At 40.0% G+C, this 23,219-nt stretch overlaps 1 protein-coding gene across 1 annotated transcript; it reads right to left on the bottom strand.

The window, feature by feature from the left end:
• Positions 1–12,338: 12,338 nt before the first annotated feature.
• LOC116321500 (butyrophilin-like protein 9) lies at positions 12,339–22,660 on the bottom strand. The gene is made up of 3 exons (XM_031741363.2): positions 22,423–22,660; positions 14,646–14,984; positions 12,339–14,542 (listed from the first exon to the last, which is right to left on the bottom strand). Exons 1-3 carry the CDS (start codon positions 22,493–22,495, stop codon positions 14,409–14,411), a joined length of 546 nt encoding a protein of 181 aa, XP_031597223.1. The 5' UTR covers positions 22,496–22,660; the 3' UTR covers positions 12,339–14,408.
• Positions 22,661–23,219: the final 559 nt, after the last annotated feature.

Below are 23,219 nucleotides of genomic sequence, written 5' to 3'. Positions count from 1 at the left end.
TCTCGACAAAAATGACACTTGTGTCCTTTTTGACACTTATGTCCTTTTTGGGTGTCTGTGGCTTAGAAGGTAGAGCAGATCAGCTGCTTACTGGAAGGTTGGTGGTTTGATACTTGGCTTCCCCAGTCTGCATGCCAAGTATCTTTGGGCAAGATACTAACCCCAAGTTGCTCTCCGATGCATCCATTGGAGTTTTAATGTGTGTGAATGTTGGTTAGATTGCACTTAAGTATAGAAGGAAGTGCTTGTATGCTTGTGGATGTGAATGGGTGAATGAGGCATGTTGTATACAGCGCTAAGAGTACTCCGGGAGAGTAGAAAAGCGCCATATAAGAATCAATCCATTTCAGTCCATTTATTTTAGAATGCTGTTTATTGACTTCAACATTCCCCAGAAGCTGGTAAAGAAGTTGGAATTACTAGGGATAAACACCACTCTCTGCAATTGGATCTTGGACTTCCTAACTGACAGGCACCAGTCTGTCTTCAGAGGAAATAAAACCTCCAAAGTCCTCAGACTGAGTACAGGATCGCTGCAGGGCTGTGTGGTTAGTCAGCTGCTGTTCACCCTGCTAAAACATGACTGTACTGCACAGTACAGCTCAAATAATATCATCAAGTTTGCAGATGACACAACAGTGGTGGGTCTCATCACCAACAATGATGAGTCTGAATACAGAGAGGATGTACAACGCCTGGTGGACTGGTGTCAGTGACAACCTGTCTCTAAATGTCCACACTAATACGTTTTAGTTTGAAAACGCATCTTTTTCTCTCCATTTTGGCCTTCTGTCCACAGTGAGACAGCATTTTTGGTCAAGGAAAATGGAGCATTTTTAAAAAGCTCTCCAAAGCAGATACATTTGAAAACACAGTTTTTGCGTCACAGTGTGAACAGCGTAACCGCAGGCTTTTAGAAACTATGACACATTTTAGTCATATGATTCAGTCATGTGACCAATTAAACTGACGGAGGGCATTATACAGCAGTTGCTTTGTTTGCTCTCAATTTTAACAGCCCTATTAAACATTAATATCAGTTTGTACATGCTCCAGATAGCTTTTCTACAAATTCTTTAATTCTCACTCACTTTTGTGTTACTCGCCTCCACAACTCCACCTCATTGTCTGTCCATTTAAAAAACTCTGAGTGTCCTCTGTTGCTACATCACTATGTTGTATGGGAACTGCACCCTTGGTGAAAAGAAGTCTCTGCAGCGGATAGTGAGGACAGCAGAGGGGATCATTGGAGGCCGTCTCCCATCCATCTCCCAACTCTATGACAAACACATCATCCGACATGTAGCATAGTGTCCTTCACTATGCTGTGTCCTCCACAGCATAGTGAAGGACACTTTCCACCCCTCACATGCACTGTTCTCCCTCCTTCCATCTGGCAGACAGTTTTGCAGCATCAAAACTGTAATGGCCAGATACCGCAAGAGCTTTTACCCCCAAGAAGTCAGAGCCATCAATTCACTACCACCAAAGGACTGATATACACAAACACTTTTACAATACTCAGCAAAAGACTCAAAAACTTCCATAAATCCACTACAAACTGGCCCTGGGAACAATATGCTTATTTGGACACTCAGTCACATAGTTACTGGACACATCTACTTAATGTTATATTGCACATTTTGCATCTTGTACATGTCTTGTCTACGATATCCTGACCATAACTTGAAGCTGGTATTCAATACCTACTGCACAATTCACTTCATATGGTCTCTGTCCTGTCTTTGTTTATTGTACAGTTTGTATTGTATAGTTATTATTGTACCTTTTTATCTCCTAATTTTACCCAAATGTAGCAAGTTATTATTTAATCTTAATTCCTTGTTTTATATCTCTTGGAGATATATCTTTTATATTCTTATAAATCCACCATGAGGGGCTTGGGGGGAAACGGCATTTCGGTACACTGTATACTGTGTATATTGTTGTATTGACAATAAAGTTCTTGAATCTTGAATCTTGAAGGTGAGTCTACTAGGAGCTCAGCTCAGTACACCACCATCTGTTCCTGCACCGTCTCTTCACCATGCGGTCCTGCTTCGCCTGAGCTGGACTGGCCATCGGGCAGCTGGCGATTTTTTGTTTTTATGGGCCGATGGATTTTTTTTTTTTTTTTTTTTTTTAGGAAGGGTATATATAATGAAAGGTGTTGGATTGGCCAATTGGTCATGATCGACTCTGGGCTGGACAAATTACAGCCGAGGTGGCCGGATGCACCCTCCCCCTTGTTTAGCAATCTTATAGACGAACTAAAGAAAATGGAGAACAAAAAAAGGAAAGGAGGTGTTTATGAAAATATCACTAAATCTGTCATTTATTAATTTTAATATTAATTAATGATCATGTCTCACCTCTAGTGTTCTTGGTCTTAATTTAAGGTTTCTACCATGTGTTGTACATAGTTCAGGAGGTTAACTCGACCAGGCAGTCTTTTTGTTTCCGCTATGTACTGTTTAAAATCCAGAATAGGGAGGATGGTGTAGGTTTAAGTTTATTAGATTGATACATATATACCAACAAGGCAGTGTACATCAAAGCGGTTGTTTTCATGCAAAGGCTTTAAGGTTTTTCCTATAGCAGTTGACAGATCACGTGACTTTCGCGCATTGCATGCATGCCGAACTCGTGGCAAAACAATCCATACCGCATCAAATGCAAGCATTTGCAGCACCGCAAAACGTTCATTCTCCGGTTCCAATACCTTCTTGGTTTTTCTTTGCCGCACAAAAAAGGAATGTACAAAACTAAGGAGAACAATGCCGGTCCGTACAAAGACAGACTCGACGAAAAGGCAAAGAAAAGATACGAGGAAAAAATCAAAGGAGTGAAAGGGTCAGACCCTTACGAGCACACAGAGTGGACAAAAGACGTTAGCGTGCTGCCCAACTTTCACCACGCTCAGATTTATAATTATACGGTTCTTGGAGTGAGTGCATACACTCATGAAGTTTTTAGTAACTTCAGGTCACTGCAACAAGCCCAGGTACAGTTTACCGACGGATGGGTACAGGACCTTGAAATGCACCGTGTAGAATGAAAGACCATCGTACAAACAAAGGTAAGTTTACCAGTCTCACAAATCGTAGTCATAAATACACATTCGTTAACCGTTTATTAATATAACCTTTGAGCTCAACGGTAATTAATTAGTAGTGGAAATAATTTCTGGTACGCATTACAGAAATGTAGCAGTGACAATAATGTTGTATGTTGTAATCGCACTGGACAATTAGTGATACAAAACAACTGTTTTATCCTGAGAATAAAAGCATATGTTTTTGTCAATGTACCGTGGTAATAACAGAAGCGAAACGCAATATTGTGTCAGGACAATTCACTATTTATGCACAATAAACAAAGAAGCATAACGCAACAATTTCTGTTCAGCCCAGACTTGCTTGTAACCTATATCACCAATTATGTTAAGAAAAATGACGTATTAACTACTACAAAACACTGACCTTTGTGGGAATGCTTGGAGCAGACTAACATGTGAGCTGGAGTGTTCTGGGACTTTATATTTGGTATATCCAGACCATCCATCGGCTCTTACTTCAGAAACATGGCTTAAAAAATTTCTCTTCAACGACGTAATCCGATAAAAAAAAACGATCTCTTTACCCGTCGGCTTCCCGTGGCTGTCATGCGACCGGCTATTGCAGTTAATAATACAACAGCTTCTTGCCATATTTTGGGTTTCTTTTTATCGCTGTGTAACTGAGTTCAATTGAAAGCCTGTGTGTGCTGGTACCTCTTGCCACAAGTTCCCAGAATCCTTTGCGGTTTTACCCCTGAATGATGTCACATTTTCAATCTCGATCCTGGTGGGCTGGTCTCTAGTCAAAATGCCCGGGCCGACTTTTTGTCCCAGTCCAGCCCTGTCCGCAATGTTCAGGCATTGGTTGTTCTTCTGGTGTTACTTGGCCCCCAGGGATGGATCTTCAGATGATGTCTTCTGCTTCTTGCAAGAAGTTTCAAGTTTCAGGTTTTATCGTCATGTACAGATAAACAGTGTAGCCACATTTATCCATAATGAAATTCTTTGGCTCGTGCTCCTCAGATTTACATGAGCATATGGAGAGTGTGCAGTTATATTGAGAAGAAAATAACAGAAATTAGCAATGGTAGTAATAATAATAATAACAACAATGAAAAGGAAAGGAAAAAAAGTATTAAATATTAGAGAATTAAGTTGGTATTTACATTTAAGATGAGTTGGTATTTACAAGTTTGTGCAAGAGTATTTGTAGGTAGTACAAAGTTGTGCAACGAGCATTTAGTAGCATTTGTTGAAGTGACACTAGAGGAACTAGAGGAAGAAACAACCTTGAATGTTCCCAGGCTCTCTTCTTTATACTCATTTGCTCGTTTGCATCCAGTCATATATGAATATAGTTTCCTTCATTTTATTCTGTTTACATCACTTACATTTATCAGTAGCTCAGTTTCTCTCTCTCTCTCTCTCTCTCTCTCACATACACACACATAGACACACACACGACCCCTCTGATGTCATCTTCTAGCCCAAGCAAACAGTTCATGTGGAATCTCAGTGAGAGATGTTATTAGAATCATTATTGTATTTTCTTATTTGTTATACTGATTAAACTTATACCTGATTATATTCTGCTCAGTATTAAGCAAATAAGCCTGATTAACTAGCAAAATCACATATAAATGATGATTAGGAGTTTAACAATCAGAGCCAAGTTAATACCATTTCTCTTATTCAGAATCATGTATAATGATGGGCTGGATACACAGATTTTATCCTTTTACATTCCTGCAGACACATACAAACATTCATCTGCAAAGGCTGAAGCTGGATCATGTCTACATACAAAATCCAGACATTAGAAACATTTACATTGCTCTAACTACATTTCTCATTCATCATTACACTTGGATTATATTTTTGATTAAGAAATAAAGATGATTAGCAGAAGGACATAAATATTCTTTAAACATAAAGGTCTGGATGTAAAGTCTATTTATCGTCTCAGATTTAGTGAGGATACCCAGGAGGACTTTAATCTCTTTCAATTCCACCTCTCGCGAGAATATACAGTAGTCTGTGAATTCATATATATGGCTAATATATGGTTTAAATAATACTAGATGTTATTCTGCTGGGAAAAGATAGCTCCAGCTATAGCAGCTCCAGATGAGAGAACACAATGATCACACGTCCCTATGGATCCTCTACAGTGAGTATAAGTCATCTGTTTTATAGCTACATGTGGCATAACTCCATCTGACACTTTGATGTTCATCTATATTCACCCAGGAGTTGTAAGGGCAGACAAGCCAGTCTTTATAAATATTTCTCAGAGCAGAAGTGTCCTATCCCATAAAGGATTTCATATCAGCTGCTGCCATCTCGTGGTCAAAGTTGGTTACTGTCTCTGGAATCTGTCTCAATGAGAGAGTTGTTTTAGTAACATTTAACATGGGTGTATTATGTATCACCCAGTTTTCTACAACCTAAAACTCTTTTTTAACCTTTGAATCCATTACTAGAGGATTTAGTTGTGTGTTTTGTTGTGTCATCTGTAAACTCAGCAGTTTGAGCCTTTTCATTAAAAATGAAACATTGCTAATAAAAAGTGAAATAATGATGGCTGCAAATTATTTATATACAGCCCCAAATCACAACAACAGTTACCTCAAGGCACTTTATATTGTAAGATAGACCAAAAACTCAATGCATCATGGGAATCCCCGGCAGCCTACGTCTATTGCAGCATAACTAAGGGAGGATTCAGGGTCACCTGGTCCAGCCCTAACTATATGCTTTAGCAAAAAGGAAAGTTTTAAGCCTAATCTTGAAAGTAGAGATAGTGTCTGTCTCCAAACTGGAAGCAGGTTCCACAGAAGAGGGGCCTGAAAACTGAAGGCTCTGCCTCCCATTCTACTTTTAAATACTCTAGGAACAGCAAGTAAGCCTGCAGAGCGAGAGCGAAGTGCTCTAATAGGGTGATATGGTACTACAAGGTCATTAAGACAAGATGGGGCCTGATTATTTAAGACCTTGTATGTGAGGAGCAGGATTTTGAATTCAATTCTGGATTTTCATTGAGTTTTAAGGACATCCTGATAATAATAAATTACAGTTGTCCAGCCTAGAAGAAATAAATGCATGAACTAATTTTCCAGTGTCACTCTGAGACAGGATATTTCTAATTTTAATCTTCTAATATTCTTATATATAAGAAGATCATTTGTAACCTTCACTAAAGCTGTTTCTGTGCTGTGATGAGCTCTGAAACCTGACTGAAATTCTTCAAATAAGCCATTCCTCTGCAGATGATCTGTTAGCTGTTTGACAACTACTCTTTCAAGGATTTTTGATAAGAAAGGAAGGTTGGAGATTGGCCTATAATTAGCTAAGCCTGCTGGGTCTAGAGATGGCTTTTTGAGTAAAGGTTTAACTACAGCCAGCTTGAAGGCCTGTGGTACATAGCCGATTATTAGAGATAGGTTGATCATATTTAAGATTGAAGAATTAATTAATGGCAGGACTTCTTTGAGCAGTTTTGTAGGAACCTTGAGATACTCCACACATTACATGTCTTTAAGAAATTTCCATTAAAATAAACCATGTGCTCCTGGTTTGGCAGATAGCGCTCTAACTTATAATATCAAAATGGTGGTGTCATGGTCCCCGTTTTTTCTGGATTGTTTGTTTCTCCGGAACGCTTACCATCTGGTCAGCATCGGGGAGGGGGATGAGTGGAAGACACCCACCCAGGGCACTTTGAATACCTTGTTATGCTGTTTGGCCTAACTAATGCCCCAGCCATTTTCCAGGCACTCGTAAACGACGTCATCCAAGACTTTGCAAATCAATTTGTGCTTGTCTACTTGGATGACATCCTCATCTTTTCCACGTCAGTGGCTGAACATGAGTGGCATGTTAAACAAATTCTGCAAAGTTTACTGGAAAACTGCCTGTTTGTCAAGGCTGAAAAATGTGAATTCCACATTAACACAGTCTCTTTTCTAGGATTTATCATCAAGCAGGTTACCTCAAACCAGATCCTGTTGAGATCCAGGCTGTCTTGGAATGGCCAGTGCCCTCCGATTGGAAGCAACTTCAGCGGTTTTTGGGCATTGCCAACTTTTATCGGCGCTTCAGTCAAGATTTTAGCAAGATAGCTTCCCCTCTCACTCTCCTCACTACCTGCAGTCTGCCAAGCAGTTCAAGACACAGCAAGCCTGGTGGGCCCTGTTTTTTTTTCCCGCTTCAGATTCTCCATAACTTATAGACCAGGGTCATGGAACGTCAAGCTGGATGCCTTATCCTAGCAGTTCTCCTCCTCCGGGGACTCTTTCAACGCTCCACCTGCTCTCCCTCCTAACTGAGTTATAGGGTATCTCACCTGGGAGATAGAGTCAGCACGACAGGAGGCCCAGTACACCAAACCCGATCCTGGGATCCCGATCCCTTTTTAGCTTTGTAAATAATGGTTATATTGATTCTATATTGATTCCTATTTTATTTTTTATTTTGCAAATTTATTTGAATTAGGCCATTTAATTAAGATAGATTTTATGTTATTGGTTGTAAAGATCTTGATGGATATTTCATTTTATTCTTTATTTTATTTCTTATTCTTTTCTTTTATTTGGTTTTTATTGTATTTTTCAGTTTTATTTTTCAAGACTTTATGAATTTCCTTTTTAAAAAAAAAAACTTGACATACCCTTTTTAGTTTTGTTAATATTGTTAATAGGTTCGAATATATTTGATATGGGCCATCCAGTTGAGGTAATGTCATGTCTTTATTTGTTATATTCTGATGAGGAACATTTTATTTTACTTTTTGTTGCCATCTTAACATTGCCAGGCAGTTTGCGTGCCTCAATGACCCTTAAAGTTAGACCTGCAGAAGGTTAACCTTCAGGTGGGTCAGCAGTGCAATCCAATTACATGACAAAAACAGTTATCCAGAGCACCCTAACCTAACACCCTACCACCACCACCACCCCTTTCTCACCTCCGTTGCCACCCATTTACATATCTGTCTGCCAATGGTTCCTTTTTAGTTGAATTGCACTTGGATTACAAAGGTGAAGGGTGTCGTCCTTGGAGCATTAGTTGGTACCTGAGGCTTATCGACAAACATTTTTAAACTTGATATCTAGCACTATGACACTACAGTAAAGTTCATAAACAGACGTGTGATTGTGCCAATGGTAATTGTAATAATGGATCAGAGTTAGCTTTAGCCCGATATGCAAGAGTTGAAAGCTAGGTATATCACAAATCCATGAGCACATGTTATAAGGCTGGCTTCTCCGTTCTCTGATTAGTTTCTGTACACAAACCCTGACAGCAGTTAGAACAAACAAAACCATAACTGCCTCCAATCGTACAACTGCGGGTAGTCAAACCTTCGGTGTCAGGTGGAGCTGACGTGTGTAGACTTTTCAGGCCACCTGAAATGAACCATGCTCTGAGTGCGTTGCCTTCATCCATCTTCCTGCTGGAGCTGCATACTCTGTATTTTTCTGTGCAGCTTGGAAGGCATTGAAGTTTTGTTTTGAACTTCTATTCTGTGTCTACAGAGAAGAAAGCTGGCATGAATCCTGCTAACAAAGAAACTGTGTGCTCATCAGAAACAAACACCACAGAAAGAGAAACAGAACAAGTAAATGACATTCATGCTCCAGACTGCAGCAGCTGTCCATAAATCCATGAACAAATATTAGTCAAAACATTTTATTAATCAGATGGAGTCTTTCTCAGCTGTTGGTCTCACATGTGCCTGTGTACAAAGTAAATATGTTTAGATTAAAAAAAAATCTACCCAAATGTGTCATCTCCTGACCTGAAAGAACCAAATACATCAGTACCACACTTCCTGTGTTTTCCTTTTAACCTCTTTTTTTTGACTTCATCATTTCTTTTCTGCATATTTTTTATTGTACTGACACTTCCTCACTGGTCCCTTTATTTAGTCCCATTTTATGTATCTTGTTTACTCCCTGTTGTTCCACCATCATCATTCATAGAAGTAATTAATTAATAGTAGTAATGAAAGTAATTAAACACGAACGTGGATATTTGACTTGGTTTAATGTGTTCACCTTTTAGTCTGCTGAGAGGATCACCACTCATCTCTTCTAGCACTTAATTAGTTTGTTAGTGTAGTAATGTTAATAGTTACTAGTTATTAACAGGAAAAGGATGGAATCAGACAGAAACTGTGTAGTGTTTCTGATCCTGGCTTTCGACTTTGCTTTGAACTATTCACAGTTTAAAACCACAGAGCTGAACTTCCCCTTTGGATGTTCTGCTCTAAATGCTCCATCACTTTTTGTCTCTACGACAAACTAAAAACGATAAAAGGATTGGCTGACGTGCATGACGCCAGTTTTAGTTTCAGAGTTCTGCAACATCAACACTGATATCGTGCAGACTGAAGCCAGCAGAAATGAGAGCTTTCAATGTTCGGTTTAAATGTTATAGCATGAAAAGGTTTTAGTTTTACTTTAGTGTTTTAGTGTTTTGTTCTTAGGTAGTGTAGTAAAGTTTCCTATATACGGTGGGTTTGTCTTTAGTGTCTGGTCGTTCTGGCATTTTAAGCTGAAAAGCTTTACAGAGGTCAGAGTCAGAGGTTACAAATTCAATTCTCTATGTAACACATCCATATTATAACCTGCTATAATGTTTCTATGATAATGAATAAATAATAAAATAAGCTTAGCTGCTATTGGGGAAAAAAAAACGTTCCAAAAATGACAGATGAAGTTTTGAACCACCTTTTCCTATTTTATCTTTTTCTCAGTTTTTGTTTTTAAGTCACCGCCAGAGTTTCAATGACATCACCTTAGAAAGAAACAGCAACACAAGAGCAAAAATTTGTGATAAAATCATTCACGATAAATGACCAGATTAACAGTTAACAATTTTTTTACAACAGTTTTACCATTATATTTTCTTATATTTTCTTATATTTTCTTCGTTCTTTATAGATGTTTAATCACAATTTGATAACATTTCTGTTGTAGGTGTCATTCATAGGGAACATTTTCTGTGGAATAATCCATGAAACGCCCCATTTATAATGTTTAAATGCTGCCAACACCACCCCCTTTTAACAAGTCACAAATACACAACAGTGGCAGTACAGATTAGAGGTTTCACAGTTCACAGTGTCCTCTTTGGCCTTATTGTGGCTCCTCTGTTATTTGTTATCCAAACATATAATCATGGACACCATGTAACTAAACTACTTTTCTGTAAGAGCATCACACACATATGGCTTTTGCTTCCTTGCAAGTAAAATAAACATGTTGGAACTTGCTACTCTGTGTGTCTCACTTCATAAGATAATTTATTTTAATAAGGAGAAAATTCAAACTTCACCCAAAGAGGATTTAAACCTGCAACCTTCTTGCTGTGAGGTAGCTGTACTAACCACCACACCACCATGCTGCCCTATTATAGATAAACTTTATATGATTTTCCAAATACTTTTGGTCCTAATTGTATTGTGATAGCTGATCATGTTTGTGAACCTTTGCTTTTTATCACTGTTGTAAATAAATTCCTCACTATCTCATAGTGCCTGTGGCACTTTTATTTTAACTATGTTGTGTATTGTAGACTACACTATTTTTACTTATAATCATGCTGCTGTAGCACAGATCAATAAAATATCTATGGACTATTTTTACATCATCAGTGTGCTCCAATCCAGTTAAAGACTACACACCCGATGATGATGATGATGATGATTGTCACTGGAACAGCAGACAGATGAAATTTAAATAGTTGGTTTTACACAAATGTGATTACAGTCAGTAATAAAAAAAACACTTGAGTGAGTTTACTGAATGCAATCCGTATTAATCATATTTTAAAACAGATCATATTTAAGTAAAACCTTTAGATTCATGGCCTGTTTATGGAAGATTCAGATATTTAACTTCCTCTTTTTAAGATTATCTCTAATGGAACACTTGCAACTTTTTTCCCCCCTTGAGAAACAGAAAAATGGAGCACCTTTAGTTTCCGTTTAAACCACAGACCGCAAACAAATGGCTCAAAGTGTAAGTCACTTGCAGCATGAAGCTTTAAAGACAGTTACACGTGACTGAAATGATGAACATGTTAAAATTTTATGTTTCAAACTCTCAGCTGTGTCTTCTATCCAGCTGTGTTGATATAATGAGTGAATGATTTGATCTTTTCACTGCCTGCTGTGTTTCCTCGACTCCTGAGCAAAGATAAAGAGTCAGTTCAGACCTGCAGTTGGTCCTCGTGGTGTTTTGAACTTGAATTCAGCCTGATTTGTTTTTCATGTCTTCTCCTCCATCATCAGTTATCAGGAGAGCAGACAGTCAAAGTACAAGAATTCAAACAAACACAGAGATTCTACTTACAGAGCAGACACAGCACAGATGTTTCCTTCATCGTCCTTCTCACTCATTTGAGCTTTTTTCATTTCTCTCACTGACACCAAGTAAAGCCCGCCACTGGCCACTTTTACACTTATTTTTAACACAGTCCTAGTATCTGACCCATCAATCATTCAAGCATAAAAAGGAACTTACTGAAGGGGTGAACACTTTTGTTTTTAAGCATTTGACAATTGAGCAAAGAAACAATGTTAAATTGTAACTTTCAAGACAAAGAATACTATTATTACACCAGCAATGTGATTCTTGAAAGGCTATTATCTTAAAAGTAGGCATGTCTCAGTATGGTGTACGGTGAAAACAGGACAAGTTCAGGGCAGAAGAAGTAGTATCCAGCCTAAAAAAAATCATATCTGAAAGTTATTTCCATAAGAAACAGGACCTGAGAGATACATCTGGCCCCTCAGTCGATCATCTACTCATCACTGAATTCTCATCACAAAACGGTCATGGTGGAAGGGTGAGAGCTGTGAAAAGCCATTTTAAAGGAAACAGGAAGAAAACGCTGCCTTTCAAATTACATAAGAACTGCACTGAAAATCAGTGGATCTGATGGACTGACTAACAGGAATTTTCCATTCTTGGTTCAAATCATCATCATCAGTATGTACGGAGGAGGTCAGCAGAGGTTACAGAGCATCTACGGCTGTCTGTAAAACAGGGTGGAGGCTCTGTCGTGGTTTGGAGCTTAATTTCAGTCAGTTGGTGATCATGTTAAACTGATGGAGTTATGAACATTGAAAACTGGCACTGGCTCCATTTTGCAGCATGACGTAAAAAAATCTGTTTATTAAAAATCATATGTCTTCTTTTAAAATAAAGATTAGTAAAGGAATGAACAGACTAGTGAAAGGAAATGAGAAAACAGAAGAAGCAGAACAATTACGTTTTCTTCTTATTTTTTTTTATTTAACAGAAAAGCATTAAAGACTTAAAGATCAAATAATTTTTAATGAACAATAAAATCACATTATGGCTCAGAAAGGAGCAGATTTTCATGAATCCATCAACAAAGAAATTATTTTGATGTTCTGCAACGGTGGATTTCATTCACACTTATTTACAGACTATTTTTTTAATGTTTTAAAAATATAAATCTGTCAACATATTGGTTTAATGTAGTTTATACAGTATTTAAGCGTAGATGTATGTTCCATCATTTAACATCCCAAATTCATAAAACTCTTTGGTTTCATTGTGTTAAAAACCTGCATTATGACTATAGTTCTGCAGAATTAAAGTTCATCTCTTCATTAGGACTGTTGGTCTGACTCAGTTTAACCTCCTGAACTCTAGTTTGGGATGCATTTTTATTTGATCCTGATTATTTCAGGCTAGATAGACCTGGTAAACATAAGAAATACGTGTTGTTGTTGTTGGTTTTTTTGTTTTTTTAAAACAGGTCCTCATATGGAGACAATGCTTTTATGACCTAACATAATAAAGGCAAAACTGCTTACCCTAAGACTTTGAGAAGAACACAGCATAAGGTGCAGAAAGTTAAAAAGTAACGACTCCATGTGAGGACAGCAGGTCTCAGGAGGAAGAAACGGATGTTAAACTCTGTTTATAAAAGTTCAGATTTATGAACAACTGTAAAAAAGTGATTTCTTACAATGACAGATGCATTTATATACAGCATGTTGGTGCACAACAATGTGGTACAAAAAGCAGAATTTTCTCAGTCTGCAGGTCTCGTGTAACAGCTGCACTCTGCAAAAAAACTGAGACAATCACTGCTCTGTGCTCCTATTGGTCAACTGCACAGAACTGACGGAAATATAATGATAAAAAAAAAAATTACAATAATAATAATAAAAGAACAAAAACATTTCGGTGCTTGTGTTGGGACGTTGTGAGGAATTCTATTATCTGTTTTCACCACCGGATGAGACTCGTGCTGTTTGCTGAGGATGAGGATGATGAAGAGTTTGTTCCTCAGCTCAGAGTTTCACAGTGAAGTTTCCTCCAAAGACAGTTTAACTCGAGAGCTCAGCAATGAAGTTACAGTTAAGATGAAAGGCTTGAAAAGTGTCCAAAGTTACAAATCAGATACTGTGTGCAGCACATCCGTTACAAAGTTCTTTGACATTGACAAATAAACTGAATGCATAAAGATGGCTTTATGCATTTGCACATTTAAAAAAAATCTTTTCCTATTTAAATTTTATTTGTTGTTAGTTTTTTTCTTCCTGTTGGCTTCACTATACACGCTTCTGAAGTAAATCAGTGCTAGAGGTGCATCATGACTGTAAACCCTTCTTTAACACTACCACATGACCTGATTTGCACATCTCTATAAGTGTAGCTGCATGTTGTATCGACTCAGTCCACGATGACTGATTGACTTGTTAGGTACCAGTATTTCCTCCCATGCAGATCTGGCTATGAGTTTTTTTGGTGCCACTTTTTGACTTGAAGAGATTAGATTGACTTAAAGAGAGAAACTCCAGGAGCAGCTAGTATTCTTTTAGTAAGACAGGCACATCTGTCACAGGCATTAATAACATCTCCTTACACTTAAGTGGCCACATTGTAGGCTTTATACAAGTTTATAGTAAAGGTATAAATTAAGAAGTAGTTTGGTCAAAGTTTGATTAAGTAACATATTAAGTATGAGGTCATGGTTTTCTTAATAAGGTGGTGGCTTTTAGCTGACCCCTTCAGAATCAGCTGCTTTTTTGTCCAATAGCTTTAATATGTTTAATAAATTCATGCATATTTTTGCCTTCATACTATGAATATTTTTAGTGTTGCAGGCCCTAAAACTACATACACACAGGATTAAATTTGGTGCTTTTTAAAACCTTCATTGCTCTTGAAAACATTCCCGCAAAAATTAGACCACCTGGTTGCCTTTTAATTTTTTGAATTTATTTATTTATTTTTAACTAGCATTAGCTAGTAAATGGTTCATTTCAGTGTTTTCAAATCTGGAGATGATCAACACGAGACTACTACAGTACCCGATTTCGTGGATTTTTGCATTTGTAGTAGATGAAAAGCCCAACGCAACACAAACCAAAAGCAGCAACAAAAGTAATACCTATCACAATAGCTATCCATACATCAGTGAGACCCTGTGGCTGACCTGCAGGAGAGAAAAGGAAAGTTGTCAGCATCAGGTAGAACAACTCAACAATAAGAAGCAGCTTCACCTCTGAACACACTAACACTGAAATCTACTCACTCACCTGGGAGACCGACACTCATGTTGACGGTTCCCATGATCTCCCATGATGCTGATTCACTCACAAGAACACGACACTTGTATGAGCCATCATCATTACTTGTCACAGCCTTCAGAATCAAAGACACGTCTCCATCCTTCATCTGTCTGTTCTGCAGATCCACCCGGTTCTTAAAAGATGGATGCTGGTTTTCTGGATCCAGCTGCCCATCCTGGTACAAAAGCACATATTTATCTCCCAGGTCAGCTCTGCTCCACTTCACAGCTCTGATGGTTTTGCCTTGTGGAACTGCACATGTCATTGTGACGTCCTGTCCAGACTCAGGTGTGATGAGTTTCTTGTCTGGAAGAGGAAACAACACAGAGCAGAGAGGTTAAAGGTCAAAGTACAACTTTTCACTTCTACAGCAGCCAGTCAAAGAGAGGATCGGAGACCAGTGAGCTCTGCTGACACAGAGGACAGAAAAAATAAAAATAAAACAAACAAACAAAAAAAAAAACCTTCTTGAACTTTATTTTGGGACAAAGTCACCAAACCTCTGATGCAGTTTATCAGGTTTGACTCCTGTTTGTATCTAATCAGTGTTTATGTCCTTTGAAATTAAAGTTATGGATCTCCACACTGATTTAGACAGCAGCCATATACATACTATAGTGTGGACAAGGGAAAAATACAGAGCAAGACTAAGGTGAAATATCATTTATCAATGATTATTGTCCTGTTGGTATCAGGTCAGACACACAGAGCAACGAGGAGACGGACTTAAAAGTGAGCATGTCGGGAAAGACCAAACAAGCAAAACTGGAAAAACAAGCTGCACGCTAAATTTCAACAATACTCGACATTAGAAAGCTAAGTGCAGAATTTATAACATGAGGATCTGCTAAAATGATTTTCCAGTGTGGTGGACAAACACAAAGGCCTTAAACCTATGTGTGTTCTCACAGGTTGTACTAAATGTACAGTGGGGCAAAAAAGTATTTAGTCAGCCACCGATTGTGCAAGTTCCCCCACTTAAAATGATGACAGAGGTCAGTAATTTGCACCAGAGGTACACGTCAACTGTGAGAGACAGAATGTGAAAAAAAAATCCATGAATTCACATGGTAGGATTTGTAAAGAATTTATCCGTAAATCAGGGTGGCAAATAAGTATTTGGTCACCTCAAACATGGAAAATCTCTGGCTCTCACAGACCTGTAACGTCTTCTGTAAGACGCTTTTCTGTCCCCCACTCGTTACCTGTATGAATGGCACCTGTTTGAACTCATCATCTGTATAAAAGACACCTGTCCACAGCCTCAAACAGTCAGACTCCAAACTCCGCCATGGCCAAGACCAAAGAGCTCTCGAAGGACACCAGGAAAAGTATTGTAGACCTGCACCAGGCTGGGAAGAGTGAATCTACAATAGGCAAGCAGCTTGGTGTGAAAAAAATCAACTGTGGGAGCAATCATCAGAAAATGGAAGACATACAAGACCACTGATAATCTCCCACGATCTGGGGCTCCACGCAAGATCTCATCCCGTGGGGTCAAAATGATCATGAGAACGGTGAGCAAAGATCCCAGAACCACACGGGGGACCTGGTGAATGACCTGCAGAGAGCTGGGACCAAAGTAACAAAGGTCACCATCAGTAACACACTAAAACGGCAGGGAATCAAATCCGCAGTGCCAGACGTGTTCCGCTGCTGAAGCGAGTGCATGTCCAGGCCCGTCTGAAGTTTGCCAGAGAGCACATGGATGATACAGCAGAGGATTGGGAGAATGTCATGTGGTCAGATGACACCAAAGTAGAACTTTTGGTATAACCTCAACTCGTCGTGTTTGGAGGACGAAGAATACTGAGTTGCATCCCAAGAACACCATACCTACTGTGAAGCATGGGGTGGAAACATCATGCTATGGGGCTGTTTTTCTGCCAAGGGGACAGGACGACTGATCCGTGTTAAGGACAGAATGAATGGGGCCATGTATCATGAGATTTTGAGCCAAAACCTCCTTCCATCAGTGAGAACTTTGAAGATGAAACGCTGCTGGGTCTTCCAACATGACAATGATCCAAAACACACCGCCCGGGCAACAAAGGAGTGGCTCCGTGAAGAAGCATTTGAAAGTCCTGGAGTGGCTCTAGCCAGTCTCCAGACCTCAACCCCATAGAAAATCTGTGGCGGGAGTTGAAAGTCCGTGTTGCTCGGCGACAGCCCCAAAACATCACTGCTCTCGAGAAGATCTGCATGGAGGAATGGGCCAAAATACCAGCTACTGTGTGTGCAAACCTGGTAAAGACCTATAGTAAACGTTTGACCTCTGTTATTGCCAACAAAGGTTATGTTACAAAGTATTGAATTGTATTTTTGTTATTGACCAAATACTTATTTGCCACCCTGATTTATGAATAAATTCTTTACAAATCCTACCATGTGAATTCATGGATTTTTTTTTCACATTCTGTCTCTCACAGTTGACGTGTACCTCTGGTGCAAATTACTGGCCTCTGTCATCATTTTAGGTGGGGGAACTTGCACAATCGGTGGCTGACTAAATACTTTTTTGCCCCACTGTATATAAAAAATTAGGCTTTTTTAAAAACACTGGACACAATATTTCTCTGAAAAAATAAAATTTCAAGTTGAGTGTTGAATATTAAATAAAATATATTATATAAAAATGTATTTGAATGGTGAGATGCACCACAGAGTCATGGCTCAGTGTCTGACTGAGTCCCAAAGGCCTGAATGTGAGCTTAAAGCCATTGTTGTTGTTATAATGCTGCTATTTTCATGACATCACAAACAATATTTACTTGAATGTTTACACTAGCATTTTTATATTTCAAATTTATCCTAAAGATGTTTTCATGGAAAACACAAATATTTTAAAGTTTATATTTTTATTGACAACAATGACAGTAGTCTGGCTCTTTCACTTACTTTCATTCTGTTGATCCTGTTTGGATGCAACAAAACACATATTTTGAGTTTTGTGGTCTTGTGTCAATGAGTATGCAGCCTCAGCTGCTCATGTTTTTTTTTTTTTTCCATACTTTGTTTTGACTTAATGTACTATTATTTACCTTGTCCCTGTGTATGAGCCCTTAGTGCGCAGGGAGCCACCAGTCACCCGCACAGTGCAGAGATGGTCGCAGGAGAGCGAGGAGGCTCTTAAGGATTGTTTTGAGTCGACTGTGTGGGAGGTGATCTGTGACGACCACGGAGAGGACATCGACAGCCTTACTACATGCATTACGGACTATATTAATTTCTGTGTGGATAACACCGTACCTACCAGGACTGTACGGTGTTTCTCCAATAACAAACCTTGGATTACCCCAGAAATTAAAGCCGTCCTCAAGCAGAAGAGGAGGGCCTTCAAATCCAAAGACAAAGAGGAGTTGAAAAGGGTGCAGAGAGAGCTGAGGGGACTGATAAGGAATGGGAAGGACAGCTACAGGCAGAAGATGGAGAACCAGCTGCAGCAAAATAACGTCGGTGAAGTCACAAACATCAGAACTCTCTGCCTGGGAGGGATGTGAGGTGGGCAAATGAACTGAATCATTTCTTCAACAGATTTGATTCAGCCATGAGGCAGTCTCCAACATCGGCTGCAGACTCACCCTCCCCCACTGCTGCTGTTCCACCTCTGACACCTCAGACACTTCACACCTCCTCTATTCACCCTGCTCACTCCTCCCCACCCCCATCAACAGCATCCAATACACAACCAACACAAGGCTCCAGCCTGTCTCTCTCATCCACCCAGGTTAGGAGGGAACTGAGGAGGATTAATGGCAAGAAGGCAGCGGGTCCAGATGGCATCAGCTCGAGGGTCGTCAGGTCCTGCGCGGACCAACTGTGTGGTGTGATGGAGCACCTCTTCAACCTGAGCCTGAGGCTGGGACGAGTCCCACAGCTCTGGAAAACCTCCTGTGTTGTCCCAGTGCCAAAGACTTCACGCCCAAGGACCTCAACAGCTACAGGCCGGTGGCTCTGACATCCCACCTGATGAAGACCCTGGGCGGCTGGTCCTGGCTCAGCTTCGCGCCTTGTGAGCTCATCACTGGACCCACTTCAGTTTGCCTACCAGCCTGGCATTGGAGCGGATGATGCCGTCATTCACCTCATGCACCGTTCCTCGCTCACCTGGAGACCGCTGGGAGCACTGTGAGAATCATGTTCTTTGATTTCTCCAGTGCCTTTAACACCATTCTTCCGTCGGTTCTGAAGGACAAGCTGGAGAACTCAGGAGTGGACCATCACCTCACTACCTGGATTTTGGACTACCTCACCGACCGACCGCAGTATGTGAGGACTCAGGGCTGTGTGTCGGACAGGGTCGCCTGCAGTACGGGGCCCCACAGGGAACGGTTCTGGCTCCGTTCCTCTTCACCATCTACACTGCAGACTTCTCCCACAACTCCACCCAGTGCTTCCTGCAGAAGTTCTCTGATGACTCTGCAATAGTCGGCCTCATCATTGATGGGGATGACAAGGAGTACAGAGGACTGACTCAGGACTTTGTGGACTGGTGCCAGCTGAACTACCTCCAGATCAATGCCAGTAAAACCAAGGAGCTGGTGGTAGACTTCCGCAGGCACAAACATCCTCCACTGCAACCACTGAACATCCAAGGTATGGACATTGAGACTGTGGACAGCTACAGGTACCTTGGTGTTCATCTGAACAACAAACTGGACTGGACTCATAACTCAGACGCCCTCTACAGGAAAGGGCAGAGCAGGCTGTACCTGCTGCGGAGACTCAGGTCGCTTTGGAGTGGAGGGCCCACTCCTGAAGACCTTCTATGACTCTGTGGTGGCCTCAGCCATCTTTTATGGTGTGGTCTGCTGGGAGGCAGCATCTCTGCTGGGGACAGGAAGAGACTGAACAGGCTGATCCGAAGGGCCAGCTCTGTTCTAGGATGCCCTCTGGACCCAGTGGAGGTGGTGAGTGACAGGAGAATGGGGCTAAGCTGTCATCCCTGTTGGACAACATCTCCCACCCTATGCATGAGACTGTGACAGCACTGAGCAGCTCCTTCAGTGGGAGACTGCGGCACCACGGTGTGGGACGGAGAGATTTCGCAGGTCTTTCCTCCCCACTGCTGTCAGACTCCACAATAAAGCATTTAACTGATCAATCACACACATCCACAAATGTGCAATAACACAATGTGCAATAATCTTTCTGGCAACCGTTGTATTTTTCACTCTGTTGTATATAACATTTGTATTCTATTTTTATCCTATTGTATATTTTACTCTATTTATTCTACTGTATATATTATTCTATTTTTATTCTATTCTGTACAGTTGTGTACTGTATTTATTCTTTTTTATTTTTTTTTTATTCTAATTGTCCTTCATAACTTTTGCACTGTCCACTTCCTGCTGTGACAAAACAAATTTCCCACGTGTGGGACTAATAAAGGTTATCTTATCTTATCTTATCTTATCTTATCTTATCTTATCTTATTTTGAATGTTAGTTAATTTTAAAACTTTTCTCTCAAACATGTGGGTTGAGAGAGTTATGTGAGTAACACTGGGATATTTATAATTACACCCATTTTGTTATATTTGTAACTTAATAAGAAGAGTAATTAACACAACTAAATTAAATAATATAATACAATACATTACAGTTTTGGACTGACGGTGACCACATACATTTTTCAGGGATTAATAAAGCATTCAGATCCTGATTCCTGAAAACAGTCAGCATGACTGAGAAGTCAAAAAAATTATGTAATATCAAAATGAAATTAATGAAAACATGAACATGAACACTTCATTTTGTGCCTGTGTGCTAATCAGAGTTACAGGTGTGAACATGTTTGCATTCCCAAACTGGGCTGCAGACGCCTGAAGTTTGGGAATGTCTTACATATACCTGCCTGGGCCGGATTCCCAGCTGCACAGCAGCTATGTTCAGCCCACAGGTGAAGGCCTCCTGGCTGTTTTAGAGTGGAAGCCTTCCTTTTGTCAGTGGGTCCTCGGCTTTGGGAGGAACCCACCTGAGCAGATCAGGCTCAGAGTCAGTGGTCACCTTTAAATCCCTTCTTTAAACCAAATTCTAATGGATTGCTTTTTAATGTGATGAGGTTATGTCTGACATGTCTTTATGGTTTAAGTTTCAGATGTTTTCTTCATGGCGGTTTTCTGTTTATTTTTAAATATACTCATTGTTATGCATTGTGACTTTAATGTTTGGCTCTCTGTGTAAATGTTGGTTTTGAGTGTTCAGCCTTAGCTTGTCAAATCACTCAGTAAACTCTTTTTAAGGTTGATACATAAATAAAATGTAACAGTACTAAACAGCAGAGACTGAGAGGGGACAGGGCTTTTACCAGCAGCTCCCAAACTGTGGAATCTGTTTCATGTTACAGACCTTTTATACTTTCATTAAGACTCACATCTTCTGCTTGGCATTTGAGACAGTTTGAGATGTTGATTTTATTTATGAACTTACTTTGCCTTTGGTTTTACTCATGTTTAATTTTATCTTGTATGTCATTGATGCTTTTATGTTGTGTTGTAATTGTATTTGTTTTAGTCTAAGGAGCTTGGAAAGAAAAGCGTCTGGACTCTTTAAGTTGCTTGAAGACGTTTCACCTCTCATCCAAGAAGCTTCTTCAGTTCTGAACTGAAAACTGAACTGCTGTTATCATGATTGTTGCTGTACACAGAATCTCTCTAAATTGAGATCAGAATATATTAAGATGATTGAAATGAAAATCAGAATTCACTGCAGTTTTTATGATAATGCCATTTCCTTTATCTGAGCTGCATGAACCATCCTCGGGTAACAGTTTCTCTGTGAAGCTTCATCAGGATCAGGTGGGACATGGCGGGGGAAGTCTAATGGAGTTTCCACACCTAGAAATTCATTTACTGTGGTCAGAATACACTGATGAGATCCTAAACATGTAGCCCCCCAACCCCGGGCTTGGTTTCTTTTGTTTTCACAAAGATAAAAATCCGAGTTAACTCCAAGCGAAACGAAATACTTCACTACAAACCACGGAGGAAACGCACAGTCAGCTCAGAAGTCAATACAGGTAAAGGGTGCTGTGACAGAAAACTGAAAGTCATTTCAGGGCGGGTTGCTGACCCACGCAGATCTTTGCACATCTGTACTTTCTTCCTGTACTGAGAATAAAAAGTACACAAAGGTACGGGACGTTTTTAACAATTGTAACGTGCCCCTGACAGCTGGTTGAGATCACGTTCACACCATAAACGAACCGCACCGAGACCACCTCCTCCAGAGGGTCTCGGTGCGGTTGTTGTGGTCCACACCGGAGTGTAATTACTGTGTTCACACCTGCACAAACCAACCGAACAAACAGGAAAACAAGAGTTTGATTTACGCAGAGTAAACACCCCAAGCCACGCCCAAATTATTATAAATCGGCAGATTCTCTGATACTCCTTCTAAATTCTCCTGCACGCCTTTCCTTCACTCATGACGTCATCCATGACGGTCAGGGTAAAGTTATTAGAAAACGAGGGGAGAGGGGCTTTTTGTTTACCAGACTGCACCCTCGTAGCTCAGGAGTCCCGAAAGACGTTACACGACCTGCGGATAGATTTTTTTTAATCTATCCTACTGAGAGAGAAAAGTATCTTTCAGTTTAACCGTTTTGTCCACTACAAAGGACATAATGGATAGGCTGCGTCTCGGGGGGATTCAACAGTTTTACAGTACGTGAGAGCAGTGTATCAGGGGCTTTTTCGTGAAGCCCAATGAGAAAGTAGAAGGAGTAGAAAAGCGCTCACCTGAAGAGGCCGAATCCACGGCACAAAAGAAAAACAGAACCACGCAGAGACACGCTGATGTTAACGGAGTCATTCTCGTTTAACTCGGTACGTCCAAAATATACCGGGAAAAAATACGACCTATGGATCCTTTATGTGGGTAGGTATAAACGGAGGAAACCTACTGACACACATCCATCTATCGGCGTACTTTCGATCTTTTTAACGCCGCCTTCCAGTGACGTCACGGCCGAGTTAGCGCGTTCCAGAGAAAGTGGGAAAATGGGATTTATTCTGGTTTTTGTCAGAGATCTGTGCTGTCAGGCAGTATTTTGACTTATTCGGATAACTTTAGGGTTAACCTTGGGTTTTATGTACTACAAAGAGCGTTCACTTCCCACCGGGGTCCATTGCAATAGTTGCTCATGCGCGATTAGACGCCTCCCACTGACCAATCAAATCTCTAGAAAATAGTGTTACTAGGTAAAATCCACTTGCCTACTTTTGCAGAGAGAACAGATCTAAAGTTTTTCACTCACGACAGTGTCTGTGTGTTTACATGATTGATAGACTCTTTGATGCAAAAAAAATAAAAAATAAAATAAAAGACCAAAACTGTCTGGAGCAGATTATTGTCTGAGTTTTGGTTTAAAAACGGCTGGAAGCGTTTCCACTGAGCATTTTGTTCACAGCACGTTTTCAGTGTGGTATAGATTATCTGCTGTGGGAATGCGTTTTATATGTGCAGGTTGTTAAGCCGTAATTTACTAAAACTACAGAAAGAAACACAAACTCCCTTGTAAGGGGATTGTCCATGT

The sequence above is a fragment of the Oreochromis aureus genome, linkage group 3, assembly GCF_013358895.1.
Source record: "Oreochromis aureus strain Israel breed Guangdong linkage group 3, ZZ_aureus, whole genome shotgun sequence".
NCBI lineage: Eukaryota > Metazoa > Chordata > Actinopteri > Cichliformes > Cichlidae > Oreochromis > Oreochromis aureus.
Note: the sequence above shows the minus strand (reverse complement) of the source record. Positions and strands in the feature narration are given on the sequence as shown.